This window comes from Dendrobates tinctorius, unplaced genomic scaffold (genome assembly GCF_039654945.1).
Source record: "Dendrobates tinctorius isolate UK_male_01 unplaced genomic scaffold, ASM3965494v1 ptg000075l, whole genome shotgun sequence".
Taxonomy (NCBI): domain Eukaryota; kingdom Metazoa; phylum Chordata; class Amphibia; order Anura; family Dendrobatidae; genus Dendrobates; species Dendrobates tinctorius.
In genome coordinates this window covers 21,311,936-21,330,475 of record NW_027361743.1, presented here as the reverse complement: position 1 = coordinate 21,330,475, position 18,540 = coordinate 21,311,936, and the positions used below count along the sequence as shown (strand labels likewise).

Here is an 18,540-nt window from a genome sequence, read left to right as displayed (position 1 = left end):
CTTCTCTGTACTATTGATAAGCGCAGGTTCACACGGCTGAATTTTCCATTAGTACGCTCAATGTACAGTCACTGAACAAATAAAAACCCAGGGTGACTGTGCTTATCAGTGATTTCTCACATTAGACCAATGGTGTGTGTGAAAAGAGAAATGCAGCATGCACTAGTCTGCGCCGTATTTTTACAACATTGTGACCCTGTAAAAGTGACGTCCAACTCGACGACCACCACTGATCTGTATGGCCTCTTCAGGAAAACAGTGGATTCATGTGCGTGCAAATATTTGGAGGGAAGCCACACATCAGAGATTCCCATCTTGATCCTTCATTGGTCATAAGAACATGAAACGTTGACCAGAGACGAAGACTTGAGCGCTCAAACACATTAACCCCTTCAAGGCCAGAGTTATTTCCATTTTTGCGTTTTCCTTTTTCGCTCCCCTTCTTCCCAGAGCCATAACTTTTTTTATTTTTCTGTCAATATGGCCATGTGTTTTTGCGGGACAAGTTGTACTTTTGAACCACACCATTGTTTTTTACAAATCATGTACTGGAAAACGGGAAAAAAATTCCAAGTGCGGTGAAATTGCAAAAAAAGTTGTTCACTAAATACTAACACTGACCTGCCATTATGATTCTCCAGGTCATTACGAGTTCATAGACACCAAACATGTCTAGGTTTTTTTTTATATAAGTGGTGAAAAAAAATAAAAAATTTGTTAAAAGAAAAAAAAAAGCGCCATATTCCAATACCCGTAGTGTCTCCATTCTTCGTGATCTGGGGCTGGGTGAGGGATTATTTTTTGCGCATCGAGCTGACATTTTTTATTGATACCCTTTTGGTGCAGAGTTCTTTTGATCACCCATTACTGCATTTAATTGCAATGTAGCGGCGACCAAAAAAAGTAATTCTGACATTTTGAATGTTTTTATTGTTACACCGTTTAGCAATCGGGTTAATTCTTTTGTTATTTTGATAGATCAGGTGATTTTGAACGCGGCGATACCAAATATGTGTATATTTGATTTTTTTTATTGTTTTATTTTAAATGGGGCGAAAGGGGGGTGATTTGAACTTTTATAATTTTTTTTTATTTTTAAAAACTAATTTTTTTACTTTATGCATGCTTCAATAGTCTCTGGGAGACTAGAAGCTTCACTACTTTGATTGCCTCCGCTACACACATGTGATGATCAGATCACCTGTGTGTAGTAGAAATGCTCACTTGCTATGAGCGCTGCTAACGGGGCGGTACTCAAAGTTAGCCGGCAATGACACCCATAGAGGTCTGCTGCAGACCTCTAGTTGTCATGCCAACCCATCATTGACCTGTGATCATGTGACGGGGTCACCGATGGGCGGGACGTACGACGCACTTCCGGTAAGCACGAGTTAAATGTTGCTGTCAGAGGTTGAAAGTGGCATTTAATGGGCTAAGAGCCGTGGGTGGATGGCGATTCCACCCGTGGCTGTTGCGGGCACATGTCAGCTGTATAGATCAGCTGTCATGTGCCTGGAAAGGTGGGGGCTCAGCAATGGAACCCGCACCAAACGGGGAGTCCTGTTAAGGTGGGTTAAGATGGGCTAAGCCTGACAAAATTGGTTGATCAACTGACCATCTTACATGTATGGGGGCCCCAAACTCTCACATGATCGCATCTTAGGCTACGTTCACACGTAGCAGAACTCTTGCGGAAATTACCGCGAGAATTCCGGATTCCATTCCGCGGGAAAATCACATTTTAAATTCCCGCGATTTTCCCGCGGAAAAACTAGCGTTTTGCAAGCGTAATTAGCTTGCAGAATGCTAGCGTTTTTCCAAGCGATCTGTAGCATCGCTTGGAGAACTGATTGACAGGTTGGTCACACTCATCAAACATAGTGTTTGACGAGTGTGACCAACTTTTTACAACTGATGCTGCCTATGCAGTGTCAGTAGTAAAAGATAGGATGTAAAAAATAATAAAAAAAAAATATATATTGTTATTCTTACCTTCCGACGTCCCGCCAGCCTTCCCGCCTCTCGCCACGCTCCCGGTCCCAGTAATCCTTTGCGAGAATGACCGCGATGGCGTCCGTTCTCGCGGGATCGCGACGTCTCGCGGACATTCGCAATGAATCGCAAATTTATTTTAAATTCTATTTTTTACAGGGATATGGTACCCAGAGCCTGGAGGACAGTCTCCTCTCCTCCGGACCGTGGGTACCATCCGCAAATGTTCTGCTTACTTTTCGCATGGTGTGCACAGCCACATGCGGAAAGTAAGCAGAACAATGCATTCCTATGGGTGCGGGATCGCCGCGATTCCGCTAAATTAATGAGCATGCTGCGTTTTTTACCACGAAGCGATTCCGCCGCGGAAAAAAACACAGCATTAGTACAGCATTGCGGAATCACATAGGAATGCATGGGATGCTTATTTTTCGCGTTTTCGCGCAAAATCGCGCGTTTAAAACCGCCGCGGAAAAAACGCTACATGTGAACTCAGCCTTACAGTAGATGCAAATGCATGGTCTTCTTATTCTCCAGCTAGACAAGCTGCTGCCAGTGCCGAGCCTCCCTGTGTGTGGGGGAGTCAGGAGGGCGAGCTGTCAGGTGACTGACAACCATCGTTAGTAATGAAATGAGAGTATTTGCCAGACTACTGAATGGAGTATTTCACTGCCTCCCTCAGCTCATATCAAGACATTTTACAGCTGACATGTCATGGGGTGTTTTATATTTGGCTAATGTTTGCAGAGACAATGGATGCATTTAGTCGGAACACTTGAAGACATTTGGAAGTGTGACAGTACAAACATTTTCTGTCTTGGAGAGCTCTACTTAGGTATATGTGGCAATGATGTAGACATGACTACACTGTGCACAATTATTAGGGTAGTGAGTATTTTGACCATATTGTAATTATTATGCAGATTTTCCACCTCCAGGCCGTAGAATCCTAGATATTGGATAAAGTGTATTTGTGTCATGAGAAAGGTGAGACCTAAGGAAAGAACACTGTGCCGAATTATTCGGCAGCTTGTTTTTCTCATTCAAAATGAGCCAAAAAAACAAGAGATTTCACTGACTCTTGGAGTCAGCACTCCTGAAATTGCTAAGATATTGGGGTGTGATCACAGAGCCAACAAAAGTTTTGTTGCAAATAGTCAATAGGGTCTCAAAAAAACATGTTGAGAAAATAAGCCGCACATAAACTGCGAAAGATGTGAGAAGACTCAAACATGAAGCCATTATCCTCCAGTGCTGTTATATTCCATAAGTCTAACCTCCCTGGAGAGCCCAGAAGTACAAGGTGTTCAGTGCTCAGATCCAAGCCTGAGGTAAGGGAAACCCGACCACCATTGAGCAAGACACAGAAGTTCAAGGTGTTCAGTGCTCAGAGACATGGCTGAAGTAAGGAAGGCAAAAATCCAACCACCACTGGGCAAGACACAGAAGAACAAGGTGTTCAGTGCTCAGATCCAAGCCTGAGGTAAGGGAGGTGGAAACCCGACCACCATTGAGCAAGACACAGAAGTTCAAGGTGTTCAGTGCTCAGAGACATGGCTGAAGTAAGGAAGGCTGAAACCAACCATCACTGAGCAAGACACAGAAGTACAAGGTGTTCAGTGCTCAGATCCAAGCCTGAGGTAAGGGAGGTGGAAACCCGACCATCACTGAGCAAGACACAGAAGTTCAAGGTGTTCAGTGCTCAGAGACATGGCTGAAGTAAGGAAGGCCAAAATCCAACCACCACTGAGCAAGACACAGAAGTACAAGGTGTTCAGTACTCAGAGTCATGGCCGAGGTAAGGGAGGCGGAAACCCGACCACCATTGAGCAAGACACAGAAGAACAAGGTGTTCAGTGCTCAGAGATATGGCTGAAGTAAGGAAAGCCAAAATCCAACCACCACTGAGCAAGACACAGAAGTACAAGGTGTTCAGTGCTCAGAGTCATGGCCGAGGTAAGGGAGGCGGAAACCCGACCACCATTGAGCAAGACACAGAAGAACAAGGTGATCAGTGCTCAGAGACATGGCTGAAGTAAGGAAAGCCAAAATCCAACCGCCACTGAGCAAGACACAGAAGTACAAGGTGTTCAGTGCTCAGAGTTATGGCCGAGGTAAGGGAGGCGGAAACCCGACCACCACTGAGCAAGACACAGAAGAACAAGGTGATCAGTGCTCAGAGACATGGCTGAAGTAAGGAAAGCCAAAATCCAACCACCACTGAGCAAGACACAGAAGTACAAGGTGTTCAGTGCTCAGAGTCATGGCCGAGGTAAGGGAGGCGGAAACCCGACCACCACTGAGCAAGACACAGAAGAACAAGGTGATCAGTGCTCAGAGACATGGCTGAAGTAAGGAAAGCCAAAATCCAACCGCCACTGAGCAAGACACAGAAGTACAAGGTGTTCAGTGCTCAGAGTTATGGCCGAGGTAAGGGAGGCGGAAACCCGACCACCACTGAGCAAGACACAGAAGAACAAGGTGATCAGTGCTCAGAGACATGGCTGAAGTAAGGAAAGCCAAAATCCAACCACCACTGAGCAAGACACAGAAGTACAAGGTGTTCAGTGCTCAGAGTCATGGCCGAGGTAAGGGAGGCGGAAACCTGACCACCACTGAGCAAGACACAGAAGAACAAGGTGATCAGTGCTCAGAGGCTGTTGGAATATGTTTGGTCCAACAACTCCATTCCTGACTATGAGTGTTTAGTTGCTAAATTTGTATGCTGTTCATAAAGTTAGAGCAAAAAAAAAACACTCCCAGAGGCTCACACATGGAGAACATGTGACTGTATTTCCTGTTTTCCTGTGTCTGTGTATGAGAGAAGCAGCCTGCTGTAGATGCTGCACAGATAAAGACACACAAATAATTTATTCCTGATCTATTAAGCTTATCATATATTGTTCCTGTTTGTTTCTGAATAAAGAAGCTCTGTTGTCACAGGTTTGGAGAGTAGACAAGAAAAATGCCCCAAAGAATCAACACGGAGGACCGTGGATAACAAACTACCTACATAAGAAAACAGGCCCTCCAAGAGGTTTTTTGCATATTAAAATAGATTTTTATTGAACAATGTCATTACAATTAAAAAAGGGATGATAACATACAGAGAAAAACCAATGCAAAGCTTAGTGCAGGAAGGATAAGTTTTTTTGCCCTAAATGTGCTGATAAATACCAAAGCTCAAAAATTTCCAACACCTATATATGCAATAATACAAATGAGAGCGTATGAGATCTGGAGATTACAAAAAATAACTAAGAGCTCAAAAACAGATCCAAAAGGACACATAACAAGGGTTCAGTATTTATGCACATTTGCAGATAAAAAATGCACCGATTAATATACATTAAATGTAATAAACAGCCCATTGGGTTTTTTGCACACCATGGTCAAATATATTTAGAAAATCCATATAAATAGAACAAATATGACATGGCTAAAATAATATACAAGAGGCTAGAAAAAGTGCAGATATTTACCCAGTGTCCAAGACCGCCACAAAGTACCCCCTGACGCACGTTTCGAATTCTTCCTCAGAAGAATTCCCCTTCTGCGGAAGAATTCGAAACGCGCGTCAGGGGGTACTTTGTGGCATATATAGGGCAAAAAAACGTATCCTTCCCGCACTAAGCTTGGCATTGGTTTCTCTCTGTATGTTATCATCCCTTTTTTAATTGTAATGACATTGTTCAATAAAAATCAATTTTAATATGCAAAAAACCTCTTGGAGGGCCTGTTTTCTTATGTAGGAGGTTTGGAGAGTATCCTGAATAATCCACTGCCAACAGAGACATGTCCCAGGTTAGGGAGGCTGAAACCCAACCGCCACTGAGCAAGACACAGAAGTACAAGGTAATCAGCGCTCAGAGACATGCCTGAGGTAAGGAAGACCAAAATCCGACCACCACTGAGCAAGACAGAGAAGTACAAGGTGTTCAGTGCTCAGAGATATGGCCGAAGTGAGGAGGCTGAAACCTGACCACCACTGAGCAAGACACAGAAGTACAAGGTGTTCAGTGCTCAGAGACTGTCCATCGTAAGGAAGGCTGAAACCTAACCACCACTGAGCAAGACACAGAAGAGAAACGTCAAGACTGTGATAAGAAGTATCTGAAGACAAATTTTTCAAAGGTTTTGTGGACTGATGAGATGAGAGTGACTTGTGACGGACCAGATGGATGGGCCAGTGGCTATTTAAGGACATTTGCCACACACCCCTGTGTTCTGGTATTGAGTCTCTAGACCTTTCTGTTTAGTGTGCTCCACCTTCTGTACATACCGTGCTTTACTTGCTTTAGTCCCTGCTAGTCCCTTCATCCATCCTGCTGCTCCTGAGATTCCAGAGTGTACCAATTCCCAAGTGCCTTCCAGTTTGCTGCGTCAACGTCTGGGGTTCCTGTGCCCACCCGGACCTTGGACTTAGAGGATCCACCTTACCTTGTGAGCTTGACAACATGTGTCTATGAGGCTGTAAGGTCTTGTCAGTAGAACAGCAGTCAGTCCAGGCACTGCAGTCCATGTGCAAACCATGAAATAAGCCTATTTTAACTTGGGTTTAGGAAGGAGAGCTTTGGGCCATCAAGTGAATTTAGAGAAAAGACAACCTTACTGTAGGTCAGGGGTCTCAAACACGTGGCCCATGGACCATATTCGGCCTCTTTGGCTGAATCATGTGACCAGCAAGCACGGGATCTTCCCTTGATGATTACAGCCCAGTCCAGGGGGCTGCTGACGTCAGTGCTACCTTTCAGTTGCATGCGCATCCTTGTATTATGCACAGAAACAAGCTCTGTGCCGCAATACCAATACCAGCTACTGGCCAATCAGAGGCCGGCCGCTGACATTGGCGTCCCATGAATGTGAAAAGCAGCAGCATTAGGGACATTACTACAAGAAGTGGACCAGGATGGTGGAAAATTACTACAAGATTAAGGACCAGGATGATCACATTACTACAAGATGGAGACCAGGATAGGGACATTGCTACAAGATGGGGACAAAGATGGAGAGATACTGTATTACTACAGCATAGGAACAAGGATGTGGACATTGCTAGGACAAGGACAATGTTTACTACAAGATGGGGATCAGTTACTGGGAACATTGCTACAAGATAGGGACTAGAATGGAGAGATATTACTACAGCATAGGGACAAGGATGGGGACATTGCTACAAGATGGGGACCAGAATGTAGGACAGTACTACAAGATTGAGACCAGGATGGGGACATTGCTACTAGATGGGGACCAGGATGGAGTCATTGCTACAAGATGGAGAACAAGATTGGGGACATTGCTACATAATGAGGACCAGGGTGGGGACATTGCTACAAGATGAGGACCAGGGTGGGGACATTGCTACAAGATGAGGACCAGGGTGGGGACATTGCTACAAGATGAGGACCAGGGTGGGGACATTGCTACAAGATGAGGACCAGGGTGGGGACATTGCTACAAGATGAGGACCAGGGTGGGGACATTGCTACAAGATGAGGACCAGGGTGGGGACATTGCTACAAGATGAGGACCAGGGTGGGGACATTGCTACAAGAAGGCGAAGCATATGGATTGCATGGGCTTCATTTGTACATGTTGTGCAGCCAAAAATAATATTGGAAAAACACTTCTGTATGTGGTAAATCTACATGCATTTATGCATCACAGTTCACAATCTGATGCCATGTAAAGGGCACCACTATACTGCTGAGGGCAGCATGTCTCTAATAAAGGGTTGGTCACCTTGGGATTCATTTTTGGTATTCATCACACATTCTGAAATAAACTCAATTAATTAAATTCCCGCACACCAGAAACAAATTTAATTAACTGTAGTGTCCGGGAGTCAGTCATGTAGAAAATGCTGTTTGTTATGCCTGTAGAGTATAATGTCTTGAATTTGTGTAAGGCCCCCTTCACATCTATATAAAATCGGTAACGGGGAAAAAAACAGTACCGGTGCCATCAGTGTTTTGGATCAGTGTGCCATCAGTGTTTTTCTGATACGGATAAAGAAAGAATCTCCTATACTTTGCGATTTTAAACACAGCACACAGATGGCACATGGAAGCAATCCATGGGTTGTTAGTGTTTTGTAATCTGTGCTGCCAGAAAAAAACGGACATGTGAAGATCACCATATTTATAATGGGTACATGTGGTATCCGTGAGAAAAAATGGATGCCACGCGTACTGGAAACATGTATAGTGGCATGTAAAAGTTTGTGCACCCCTGTTCAAAGTTACTGTTATTCTGAACAAAAGACGAAATTATCGCTAAAAATCCAAAAGTTAAACATGACACATTTCTTTGTATTTTAGGCAAAAAATATATATTTGTTCATCTTTTACATTTTAAAAATTACAAAAAGGAAAATGGGCCGATGCAAAAGTTTGGGCACCCTTCATGGTTGCTACCTTTTTGCAACCCCCTTTTGAAAGTATAACAGCTTGTAAAAGGCTTTTTGTAGTCAGACAAGAGTCTTTTAATTCTTGTTTGAGGGATTTTCATCCACTCTTCCTTGGAAAATTCTTCCAGTTCTATGAGATTCCTGGGTCGTGTCTTGCATGCACTGCTAATTTGAGGTCTAGACACAGATTTTCAATGATGTTCAGATCAGAAGACTGTGAGGGCCATTGTAAAACTTACAGTTTGCGCCTTTTGAGGTAGTCTATTACGGAATTTAACGTGTGTTTAGGATCATTACCCATTTGTAGAAGCCATCCTTTTTTCATCTTCAGCTTTTCTACAGATGGTGTTATGTTTGCATCAAGAATTTGTTGAAATTTCGTTGAATCCATTCTTCCCTCTACCTGTGAAATGTTCCCCGTGCTATTGGCTGAAACACAGCCCCAAAGCATGATTGATCCATCCCCATGCTTAATGGTTGGAGAGATGTTGATTTCCTGAATTTCCGTGACCTTATTTCTCCACATTTACGTTTGATCATTGTGTCCAAAGAGTTTTATTTTAACCTCATTGGTGCACAGGACTTGTTTCCAAAATGCATCAAGCTTGTTTAGATTTTTTTTTGCATACTTGAAGTTTAATTTCATGGTGAGGACACAGGAGAGGTTTACTGCTGATGACTCTTCCATGAAGGCCATATTTGTGCAGGTGTCTCTGAACAGTAGAACCATGTTCCACAACTCCAGAGTCTGCTAAATCTTTCTCAATGTCTTTTGCAGTAAAGTGGAGGTTTTGATTTGCCTTTCTAGCAATCCCACAAGCAGCTCTCACTTAAATTTTACTTGGTCTTCCAGACCTTATCTTGACCTCCACTATTCCTGTTAACTGCTATATCTTTATTACATTTCGAACTGATGAAAGGACAACTTGAAAATGCTTTGCTATCTTCTTATAGCCTTCTCCTGCTTCAACTTGCTTAACTATTCACATTAAAACAGTAATGTTGACCAGGGGTGCCCAAACTTTTAAATGCCAATATATATTTGATGGGGGCCTCAGTCATTTAAATTTGCTGCAAATGGCAATTGCAATCCAGAATTAGTAATTAGAGATACCGTTTTACATCTTTGGTTGTGTTACTCCATAATCAGCATTTTCTAAAATGTAACACCACAGACAATTTATTATTAGACATCTTTAAAAGTCATGAAATATTTGGTTTCCAACCAGTAACCATGAAGGTGGAATTCACTTTAAAGGGAACCTTTTATAGAATCATAGAATCATAGAATCGTAGAGTTGGAAGGGACCTCCTGGGCCATCTGGTCCAACCCCCTGCTCAAAGCAGGATTCGCTAAATCATCCCAGTCAGATGTCTGTCCAGCCTCTGTTTGAAGACTTCCATTGAAGGAGAACTCACCACTTCTGTGGCAGCCTGTTCCACTCATTGATCACTCTAACTGTCAAAAAGTTTTTTCTAATATCTAATCTGTGCCTCCTCCCATTCAGTTTCATCCCATTGCTTCTAGTCTTTCCTCGTGCAAATGAGAATAAAGTTGATCCTTCTAAAATGTGACAGCCCTTTAGATATTTGTAGACAGCTATTAAGTCTCCTCTCAGTCTTCTCTTTTGCAAACTAAACATTCCCAAATCCTGCAACCTTTCCTCATAAGACAGGGTTTGCAGACCGGTCACCATTCTGGTTGCTCTTTTCTGAACTTGCTCCAGTTTGTTGATGTCTTTTTTAAAATGTGGTGCCCAAAACTGGACACAATATTCCAGATGAGGTCTGACCAAAGAGGAGTAGAGGGAAATAATGACTTCACGTGATCTAGACTGTATGCTTCTGTTAATACATCCTAGAATTGCATTTGCCTTTTTTGCTGCTGCATCACACTGTTGACTCATATTCAGTCTGTGATCTATTAGAATACCCAAGTCTTTTTCACATGTGCTGTCACTTAGCCCTATTCCTCCCATTCTATATCTGCTTTTTTCATTTTTATTGCCCAGATGTAGTACTTTGCATTTCTCCCTGTTAAAAACCATTCTGTTAGTTGCTTTTAGTAACCCTATCCTCTGTGCAAGCAGAGGTAGCGGGGAATAGGGCAGAGTAGAACATCTCGGAAGTTGCCTATTACGTTGTCATTCACTTCACAGTTGTGCCAAAATTTGACTTTTAGTGAAATGCAAATTAGGGTCGCAAATGTACTGTGGTCATATCTGTGCACATGCAGTCTACTTGTCTCTTCCAGCACAGTCCCCTGGTTCTTAATTGACTGTAGAGAGCATTAGTGACATTAGGCAGCAGAGCTTTGTCTCTGCCGTCAGTCAAGAAGTGGGGGCACTTCTGATGGGGAGAAGCAAAGAGGAGCCATAGACTGCAAGTGTATTGATACTCCCACCAGTGCACTTGCAAACTTAATTTGTTTATCCATAAAAGTTAAATTTCAGCACAAAGGTGGCACCATAATAGACATCTTCCATGATGCTTTACGCTGCCCTGTCCCGCACTACCTTTGCTTGTGTAGATGTAGTGATACTGACAGGCTCTCTTTAACCCCTTAATGACCGCCGATATGCCTTTTAACAGCGGTAATTAAGGGTACTTAAACAACAGCGCCGTTAATTCATGGCGCTGTGGAGAAAGTAAATAGCGCCCCCCAGTGTCGGATTTTCTCCGGGATCTCGGCTGCCGGGGGTAGCCGAGACCCCCGAGAACATGAATCGGGTCGTTTTTACCGACCCCGCTTTTGCGATCACCATTATTAACCCTATAATGGCGATCACAAAAAAAGATGCGATTTTGCATTTAATTTCTCTTTCCTCTGATGTGATCGCACATCAGAGGAGAGAGAAATAAGGTCCCCGATCCCCCCCGGTACCTCCCGGTGGTCGTAGATCCCCTTCCGGTGGTCCTGCGTCCCTCCTGCCTCCTCCGGTGGGTGCCACCATCTTGGATCCGAAAGAAAATGGCGGGCGCATGTGAATCTGCAGGCTCCGGCTGGCAGATTCCTTTCATTCATTTTGATCACTGTGATAAACTATCATAGTGATCAAAATAAAAAAATAGTAAATAACCCCCCCGTTTATCACCCCTTAGTTAGGCAAACATAATGAAATAAAGAAAATATTTTTTTTCATTTTTCCATTAGGGTTAGTGTTAGGGTTAGGGCTAGGGTTAGGACTAGGGTTAGGGTTAGAATTAGGGTTAGGGTTAGAATTAGGGTTAGGGCTAGGGTTAAGGTTAGGGCTAGGGTTAGAATTAAGGTTAGGGTGAATTAGGATTAGGGTTAGAATTAGGATTAGGGTTGGGATTAGGGTTAGGGTTGGGATTAGGGTTAGGGGTGTGTTGGGGTTAGGGTTGGAGCAAGAATTGAGGGATTTCCACTATACCAACTTTGGGGGTCTAATTTCTCCTGTTACCCTTGGAAAAATAAAAAAAAAATGGGGTCTAAAAAATCACTTTTGTGGAAAAAAAATAATTTTATTTTTCACGGCTCTGCGTTATAAACTTCTGTGAAGACTTGGGGGTTCAAAGTGCTCACCACACATCTAGATAAGCTCCCTGGGGGGGTCTAGTTTCCAAAATGGGGTCACTTGTGGGGGGGTTTATACTGTTTAGGCACATCAGGGGCTCTGCAAACGCAACATGACACCTGCAGACCATTCCTTCAAAGTCTGCATTCCAAAATGGCTCTCCTTCCCTTCCGAGCTCTCCCATGCGCTCAAACAGTGGTTTACCCCCACATATGCAGTATCAGCGTACTCAGGACAAATTGCACAACAACTGTGAGGGTATGATTTCTCCTGTTACCCTTGTAGAAATAAAAATTTGGGGGCAAAAAGATCATTTTTGTGGAAAAAAAATGATTTTTTATTTTCACGGCTCTGCGTTATAAACTTCTGTGAAGCACTTGAAGGTTCAAAGTGCTCACCACATATCTAGATAAGTTCCTTAATGGGTCTAGTTTCCAAAATGGGGTCACTTGTGGGGGTTTCCACTGTTTAGGAACATCAGGGGTTCTCCGAATGCAACATGGCATCCGATCTCAATTCCAGCCTATTCTGCGTTGAAAAAGTCAATCGGCGCTCCTGCCCTTGCGAGCTCTGCCTTGCGCTGAAAAAGTAGTTTACCTCCACATATGGGGTATCGGCGTATTCAGGAGAAATTGCACAACAAATTTAGTGGTTCATTTTCTCTTTTAACACTTATGAAAATAAAAAAAATTGGTTCTGAAGTAATTTTTTGCAAAAAAAGTTAAATGTTAATTTTTTCCTTCCACATTGCTTTAGTTCCTGTGAAGCACATAAAGGGTTAATAAACTTCTTGAATGTGGTTTTGAGCACCTTGAGGAGTCTAGTTTTTAGAATGGTGTCACTTTTGGGTATTTTCTGTCATGTACACCCCTCAAAATGACTTTAAATATGATATGGTCCCTAAAAAAAATGGTTTTGTAAATTTTGTTGTGAAAATGAGAAATCGCTGGTCAACTTTTAACCCTATAACTTCCTAACAAAAAAAATTTTTGTTTCCAAAATTGTGCTGATGTAAAGTAGACATGTGGGAAATGTTATTTATTAAGAAATTTGTGTGACACATCTCTCTGATTTAAGGGCATAAAAATTTAAAGTTTTAAAATTGCTACATTTTTTAATTTTTCGCCATATTTCCATTTTTTTCATAAATAAACACAAAACATATCAAAGAAATTTTACCACCAACATGAAGTACAATATGTCATGAAAAAACAGACTCAGAATCAGCGGGATCCGTTAAAGCGTTCCAGTGTTATAACCTCATAAAGTGACAGTGGTCAGAATTGTAAAAATTGGCCTGGTCATTAAGCTGCGAACTGGCTCTGTCACTAAGGGGTTAAGTTGAAAACTGTTAGGGTATGTGCACACGGTGCGGATTCTGCTGCGGATCCGCAGCGTTTCAGGCTCTGCGGGTCCGCAGCAGATTTAGGTGCGTTGTACAGTACCATTGTTTTCAATGGTAAATTGGAAAACGCTGTGCACACGCTGCGGATTTTTCCGTGCGGTTTTGCTGCGGTTTGCAATCCGCAGTGTGTCGATTGTTTTGTGCAGAACCGCTGCGGTTTCACACCTCATGCATTATGAGGTGTGAAACCGCAGGGCAAAACCGCAGGCAAAACCGCAGATAAACTGCAGGACTTTAGTCCTGCGGATTTATCTGCGGATTTTACTATAAAATCCGCACCACCAAAAAACCCCGTGTGCACATACCCTTATGTATCAGTGACAGCGCAACAATGGGTATATTACTGTAATACGGCATACAGCTTCCCAGATATTCAGAGACCTCCATGGAGTCCTGCTGTACCTATTCAGAACTTTCATATAATGACATTGGACCTGATTGTTCAAAGTTTTCATGCCAGAATTTTGAGGTAAAAGCTTTGAAAAGTCGCAAAATTTAGGCATAACTCCGAGTATTTTCTTGAAAATTTCGTCAGAGCTGGGGCAGAGCGAGACCCACGGCCCATCTAGTGACGAGTTGTGAGGTTCCTAATGCCAGAAATCCTTATGCACCTCTTCATGGATCAGGAGCGTCTGGTGCAGCCCACCCCCTCATGAAGACCAGCGTAAACGATGACAATCGTGATGAATCGGGCTTATTGCTTCTATATCGCCATAATATTGAGACATATGAGACAGTGTCGGACGGGGTTGGCAAAGGCCCACGAATAACATTGAATCTTGGGGCCCACTGTTCAGCTACATGCAAAAATAACCTAAGCCTAGTACACAAATTTACTCTTGCTGAATATTAATTTGGCTAGCTTGCTTAATGAAGGATAAGATGATACCTTTTTCTGAAAGTTGTGAGAAATTGTATTACATAGGACTACTGATGAAGCGACCGTGGGTTCGCCTACAGCAGGGGTGGGGAACCTCAGGCCCCAGGGCCATTTACGCCCTCGATGACCTTTTATCAGGCCCCCGAGCAGATTCTCAGGGACCGCTTTCTTGGGCAGGGAGCTGTATTTTGATTGCCACAATCTCATTAATTTCTTCTTGCTCTGTTTGCACACACACCCAGTGTTCACTACTAAACATTGAAGGGCATGCAATGAAAGAGTAAGTCATGAAACCAGTGCCAGTCAGGATGTACTTTGCGGGTGGAGTTTGTACGGCCCCCGAAGGATGGAATAAATATCCAAATACCTCTTGGCAGAAAGAAGATTCCCCACCCCTGCACTACAGGGACTACAAAGTAACATGAAAAGTAACTTTAAATCTCCCCCTATTCAAAAATCAATACATAAAAAATCATTTGGTATCGTCAGGTCTATAATAGTCCAACCTAGGAAACTATAAAATGAATCCGCACTGTACACGCCATAAAAAGAAAATGGAAACACCAGAACTGATGATTTTCAGATGTCGCACCTTCCCTAAAAATGCAATAAAACAGTCCCAAATGTTCCCCAAAATGGAGCCGGTAAAAAAACGCAAAAACGCAAGCGCTCTTAAAGGTGATGGAAAAACACAGACGTTCTGGGTCTCGGAAAAGAGCGATACTAGCATTTTGTATTTCACAAAGCTCAGATTTTTCTTTTTTGAACCCAATAAGCGACTAATAATAAAAACCTCTGTGTTTGGTGTCGCTGTAACCGCACCGACCCGGAGACTCAGGACGACCGCTCATTGTTACTGCACAAAACTATACCCAAAAAGCAATGTCGGGATTGTTTTTATCACCACGAGGATTTCTTTTTCACCATTTTGAGCACGTTACATAGTAAAATAAATGTGGTGTCGTCCAAGACTACAACGCGTCCTGCCAAACAAAAAGCAAAGTGGGCTCAAAAACAAAAATACCATGGCTATAAGAAGAAGGGGGAGAAAAAACACCCAAGAGCACAGAAAATGAAAACCGGCGATCCAGGAAGAGGTTAACATCTCCTTAACAACCTACAAGGTGTTTACTTTAGTTATCCAAAATGTCCTCTCTGCCCTTGTTGTCCATAGCAACCAATCAGAAGGCAGCTTTCATGTCACCCAAGCTATTTCAGAAATGAAACAGAGTTCTAATTGGTTGCTGTGGGCTATGGAAATTTTGTCACTGTCTTACAATGTGAATGTGGTTTTGTTCTTTTATATAAAGCTGGCACATCTTGAACGCAGACATTTAATTGAGAACCTATGGCGGCGGGGCTGCCTGCAAGTTTGAGCCTCTCATTACACTACAAAGCTAGGAGCCGGGCACGATAACTCCTAAGCGCCATCTGCTGGCTGGACAACAGAAGCGCAGCCATGTGGAATTAGCTGTCACTTCCGGTTAGAGATTTGTTGCCATGACGACGAGACTCTCCAAGTTTGGGACAGCTGAGTTCTTAGACGCACGGTGTGAAGATGGGTGTAAAGGGGCCTGCGGCATAAGCCCGTAGCTGGGGGCTGCTGAAGGGTCCAGGTAAGGAAAAGACCACTATAGAATGTCTGGTGGTCCCCCGCCTGGCATTATGGGTGCACGCAGCGCCAGCCGTAGCAGTGGGGTCACAGCGGCTCCTGTGCACCCAGACCTATGGAAGGCTATAGGAAAGTGTTATTTAACTCCTTCATTTACGCCCCTTCTTCCATTATTTCGGTTTTGTGGCGTTCGTTGTGTCATTGATCCCATTATGGGGTACATACAGCGTGAGCGTCGCTTCCTCTGGTATTTTTGGCGGAGATGACGCTATTGTGGCGTTTTCAATATCTTTTTGCGATTACTCAATGCCGCTTACCATGATTGTATGTTCTGGTAGGTCGGACTTTTATGAATGCGACGTTACCAAATACGTGTATTATTTTATGTTGAAATGAGGAAAAGGGGTGTGCATAGAATTTTTCCTTTTTTTTCATGTTTTTAGTACCTTTAAAAACATTTTTTTAACTCTTAACTCTATTCTTAGTCCCCTTCGGGCTCATGCAGACGTCCGTGCACAGACTGAGTGTCCCAGCACCATAGACTTACTGTATATGGCGCTGCGGCCAGTCCTTGCATTGTGCTCGGGCCGACGTCTGCATGACCCCCGGGGATTGAACGTCTGATTGCCTGGTTTATATATCCTGCCCCACCCGTGGAGGACCAATATGGCAGCAGCATCACTTACTTTAAGTAGTTCATCACGAAAGTGACTTGTGAATCCTCACTTCTATTGTGCGAGGCCGCTCATGTCTAGTCGGAATGTGGCCGTTGTCGGCTCAGTCTCCAATCACATGTTCTTCTGCAGCGCCATAGAAGTAATGATGGAAGACGTGAGTGATCCGGTGACAAGTGATCCAGATGTTCACACCATGGAAGAAGACAGAGCCGCACGAGTGATCCAGAAAGCTTTCCGGCGGATTCTGGTACGTGTCCCCTGCAGGGGAGGATAGTGTTGGTCATGGGACTCTTACCCACCACGCACCATTATGGATTGTACATGCTAAACATCAGGCCAAAGATACGCAAGTAACATATGACCGTCTCGTGGGTGACCAGACATCACCACTTTTGTGGAAATCTGACATTTTAGTCCACAATTAAGGCCGGGGTCAGACTTGCGAGAAGCTCACACGAGTCTCACATCTTAATACCCGGCACTGCCGCCGGCACTGGGGACCGGAGCGTTCAGCTGCATAGAAATACATGCAGCCGTATGCTCTGCTCCCGAGTGCCGGGTATTAAGATGCGAGATTCGTGTGAGCTTCTCGCAAGTCTGACCCCGGCCTAATACAATTTCTGGTAGACCATAGTGTGTAATACAGCATTTTATGTCTTGGGTGCCAATTGAGCTGGTGGCTAAGACAGGAGAGAGGGCTGGGAGCCTCCACATAGCATCGTAGGCTGGCCTGAGGTAGCAAGATATTACTGGAGGGTGCCAATCGCTGGGGAGCACAGCCATAATGGAGGGAAAGGGAGGATTTAGTTCGGCATGACCATCCAGGTAAAACATACGTTTATTTTAACATGATCTAACTCATGTTTTACCTGGATGGTCGTGCCGAATTGAATCCTCCCTTTTCCTCCAGTGTCTAAGGCTACTTTCACACATCAGTTTTTTGCTGTCAGGCAGGATCCGGCTATTTTTAGAAAAAACGGATCCGGCATAAATTTTGGAGAACTGTAGAAACGGATCCGTTTTTCTGCCGGATCCATCTAGCAGGTTATATCTGTTTCCTGGGGGCTGGCCAATTGGATCTGAGCATGCGCAGACTTAAAAAAACGGATCTGGTGGCTGGATCCGTCTTTTTCTGGATCCGGCGCATTCCAGCGCCCACAGACTTTCATTGTGGCGAAAAGCCGGAAGCGTCGGATCCGGCGCTTCCGGCTTTTTCGCCGGAGACAAAAAACGTTACAGTAGCCGTTTTTTCCAGACGCCGGAATGAGACAAGTAGCCGGATCCGGCAAAAAAGGATGAATCGCAATGCCATCCGGCGCGATCCGGCGCTAATGCAAGTCAATGGGGAAAAACTGGATCCGGCATTGCATTTCGCCGGATCCGGTTTTACAAAAAAGCCGGATCTCGTCTGACGGCGAAAAACTGATGTGTGAAAGAGGCCTTAGACACTGTGCTTTGGTAACAAATAATTCCCATAAATCAGTCATCCTGCCTGTCCCAAATTCTGTCTTAAAATAATGTGAAATAAGAAAAAGTCTGCTTGTCACACAGGACTAAAGTTGTTCATGTATTTGTAATAAAAGTCCCAGAATCCAGCAATTTCCATAGGATCAGCTAGAAACGTCACATGTATAGTGACCTGCTGGTTGTTGGATAGTCCTTGCTCCTGCTGAAGATCAGTCACCACCGGATCCTTCCTCTGACATAAACACACATGGCGACTGAGCTGGGAGATTGGCTGACAGCTCCCTCAAAAATATCGCCATTTTAGACTTTTTGGCCTCTTCACCCACTCATCTTTTTTTGCATTTTAAGGTTTTGACCAGGAATCCGGCTCAAGTATGTGATTTGCATAGATGTGGTCACATGCCAACTAGACTTGCGTGGCCTCACTCAATACAAGTGAATAGAACGAAGCTAGACACGTCTAGTCTGAATGTGGCTCCCAGCGCCCTCTCCAGAGAATCCTGACAGCACGCAGTGTGCACGCTTTAAGGAATCGCACATCTTCAGTCACACAGAGGGA

General features: G+C 43.8%; 1 protein-coding gene across 3 annotated transcripts in view; it reads left to right on the top strand.

Annotated features, from left to right (window-relative positions):
• The first annotated feature begins 15,659 nt into the window (after nucleotides 1-15,659).
• The window catches only part of CUNH11orf65 (chromosome unknown C11orf65 homolog), a 54,592-nt gene continuing 51,711 nt past the window's right edge, over nucleotides 15,660-18,540 (top strand). For 2 of the 3 annotated variants that reach the window (XM_073583090.1, XM_073583089.1), the window contains exons 1-2: nucleotides 15,660-15,841; nucleotides 16,644-16,761. In XM_073583090.1, coding sequence (XP_073439191.1) covers nucleotides 16,657-16,761 — 105 coding nt within the window. In that variant the 5' untranslated portion in view covers nucleotides 15,660-15,841; nucleotides 16,644-16,656. The remainder of the gene's footprint in view (nucleotides 15,842-16,643; nucleotides 16,762-18,540) is intronic. The other variant, XM_073583088.1, reaches the window with a different exon arrangement.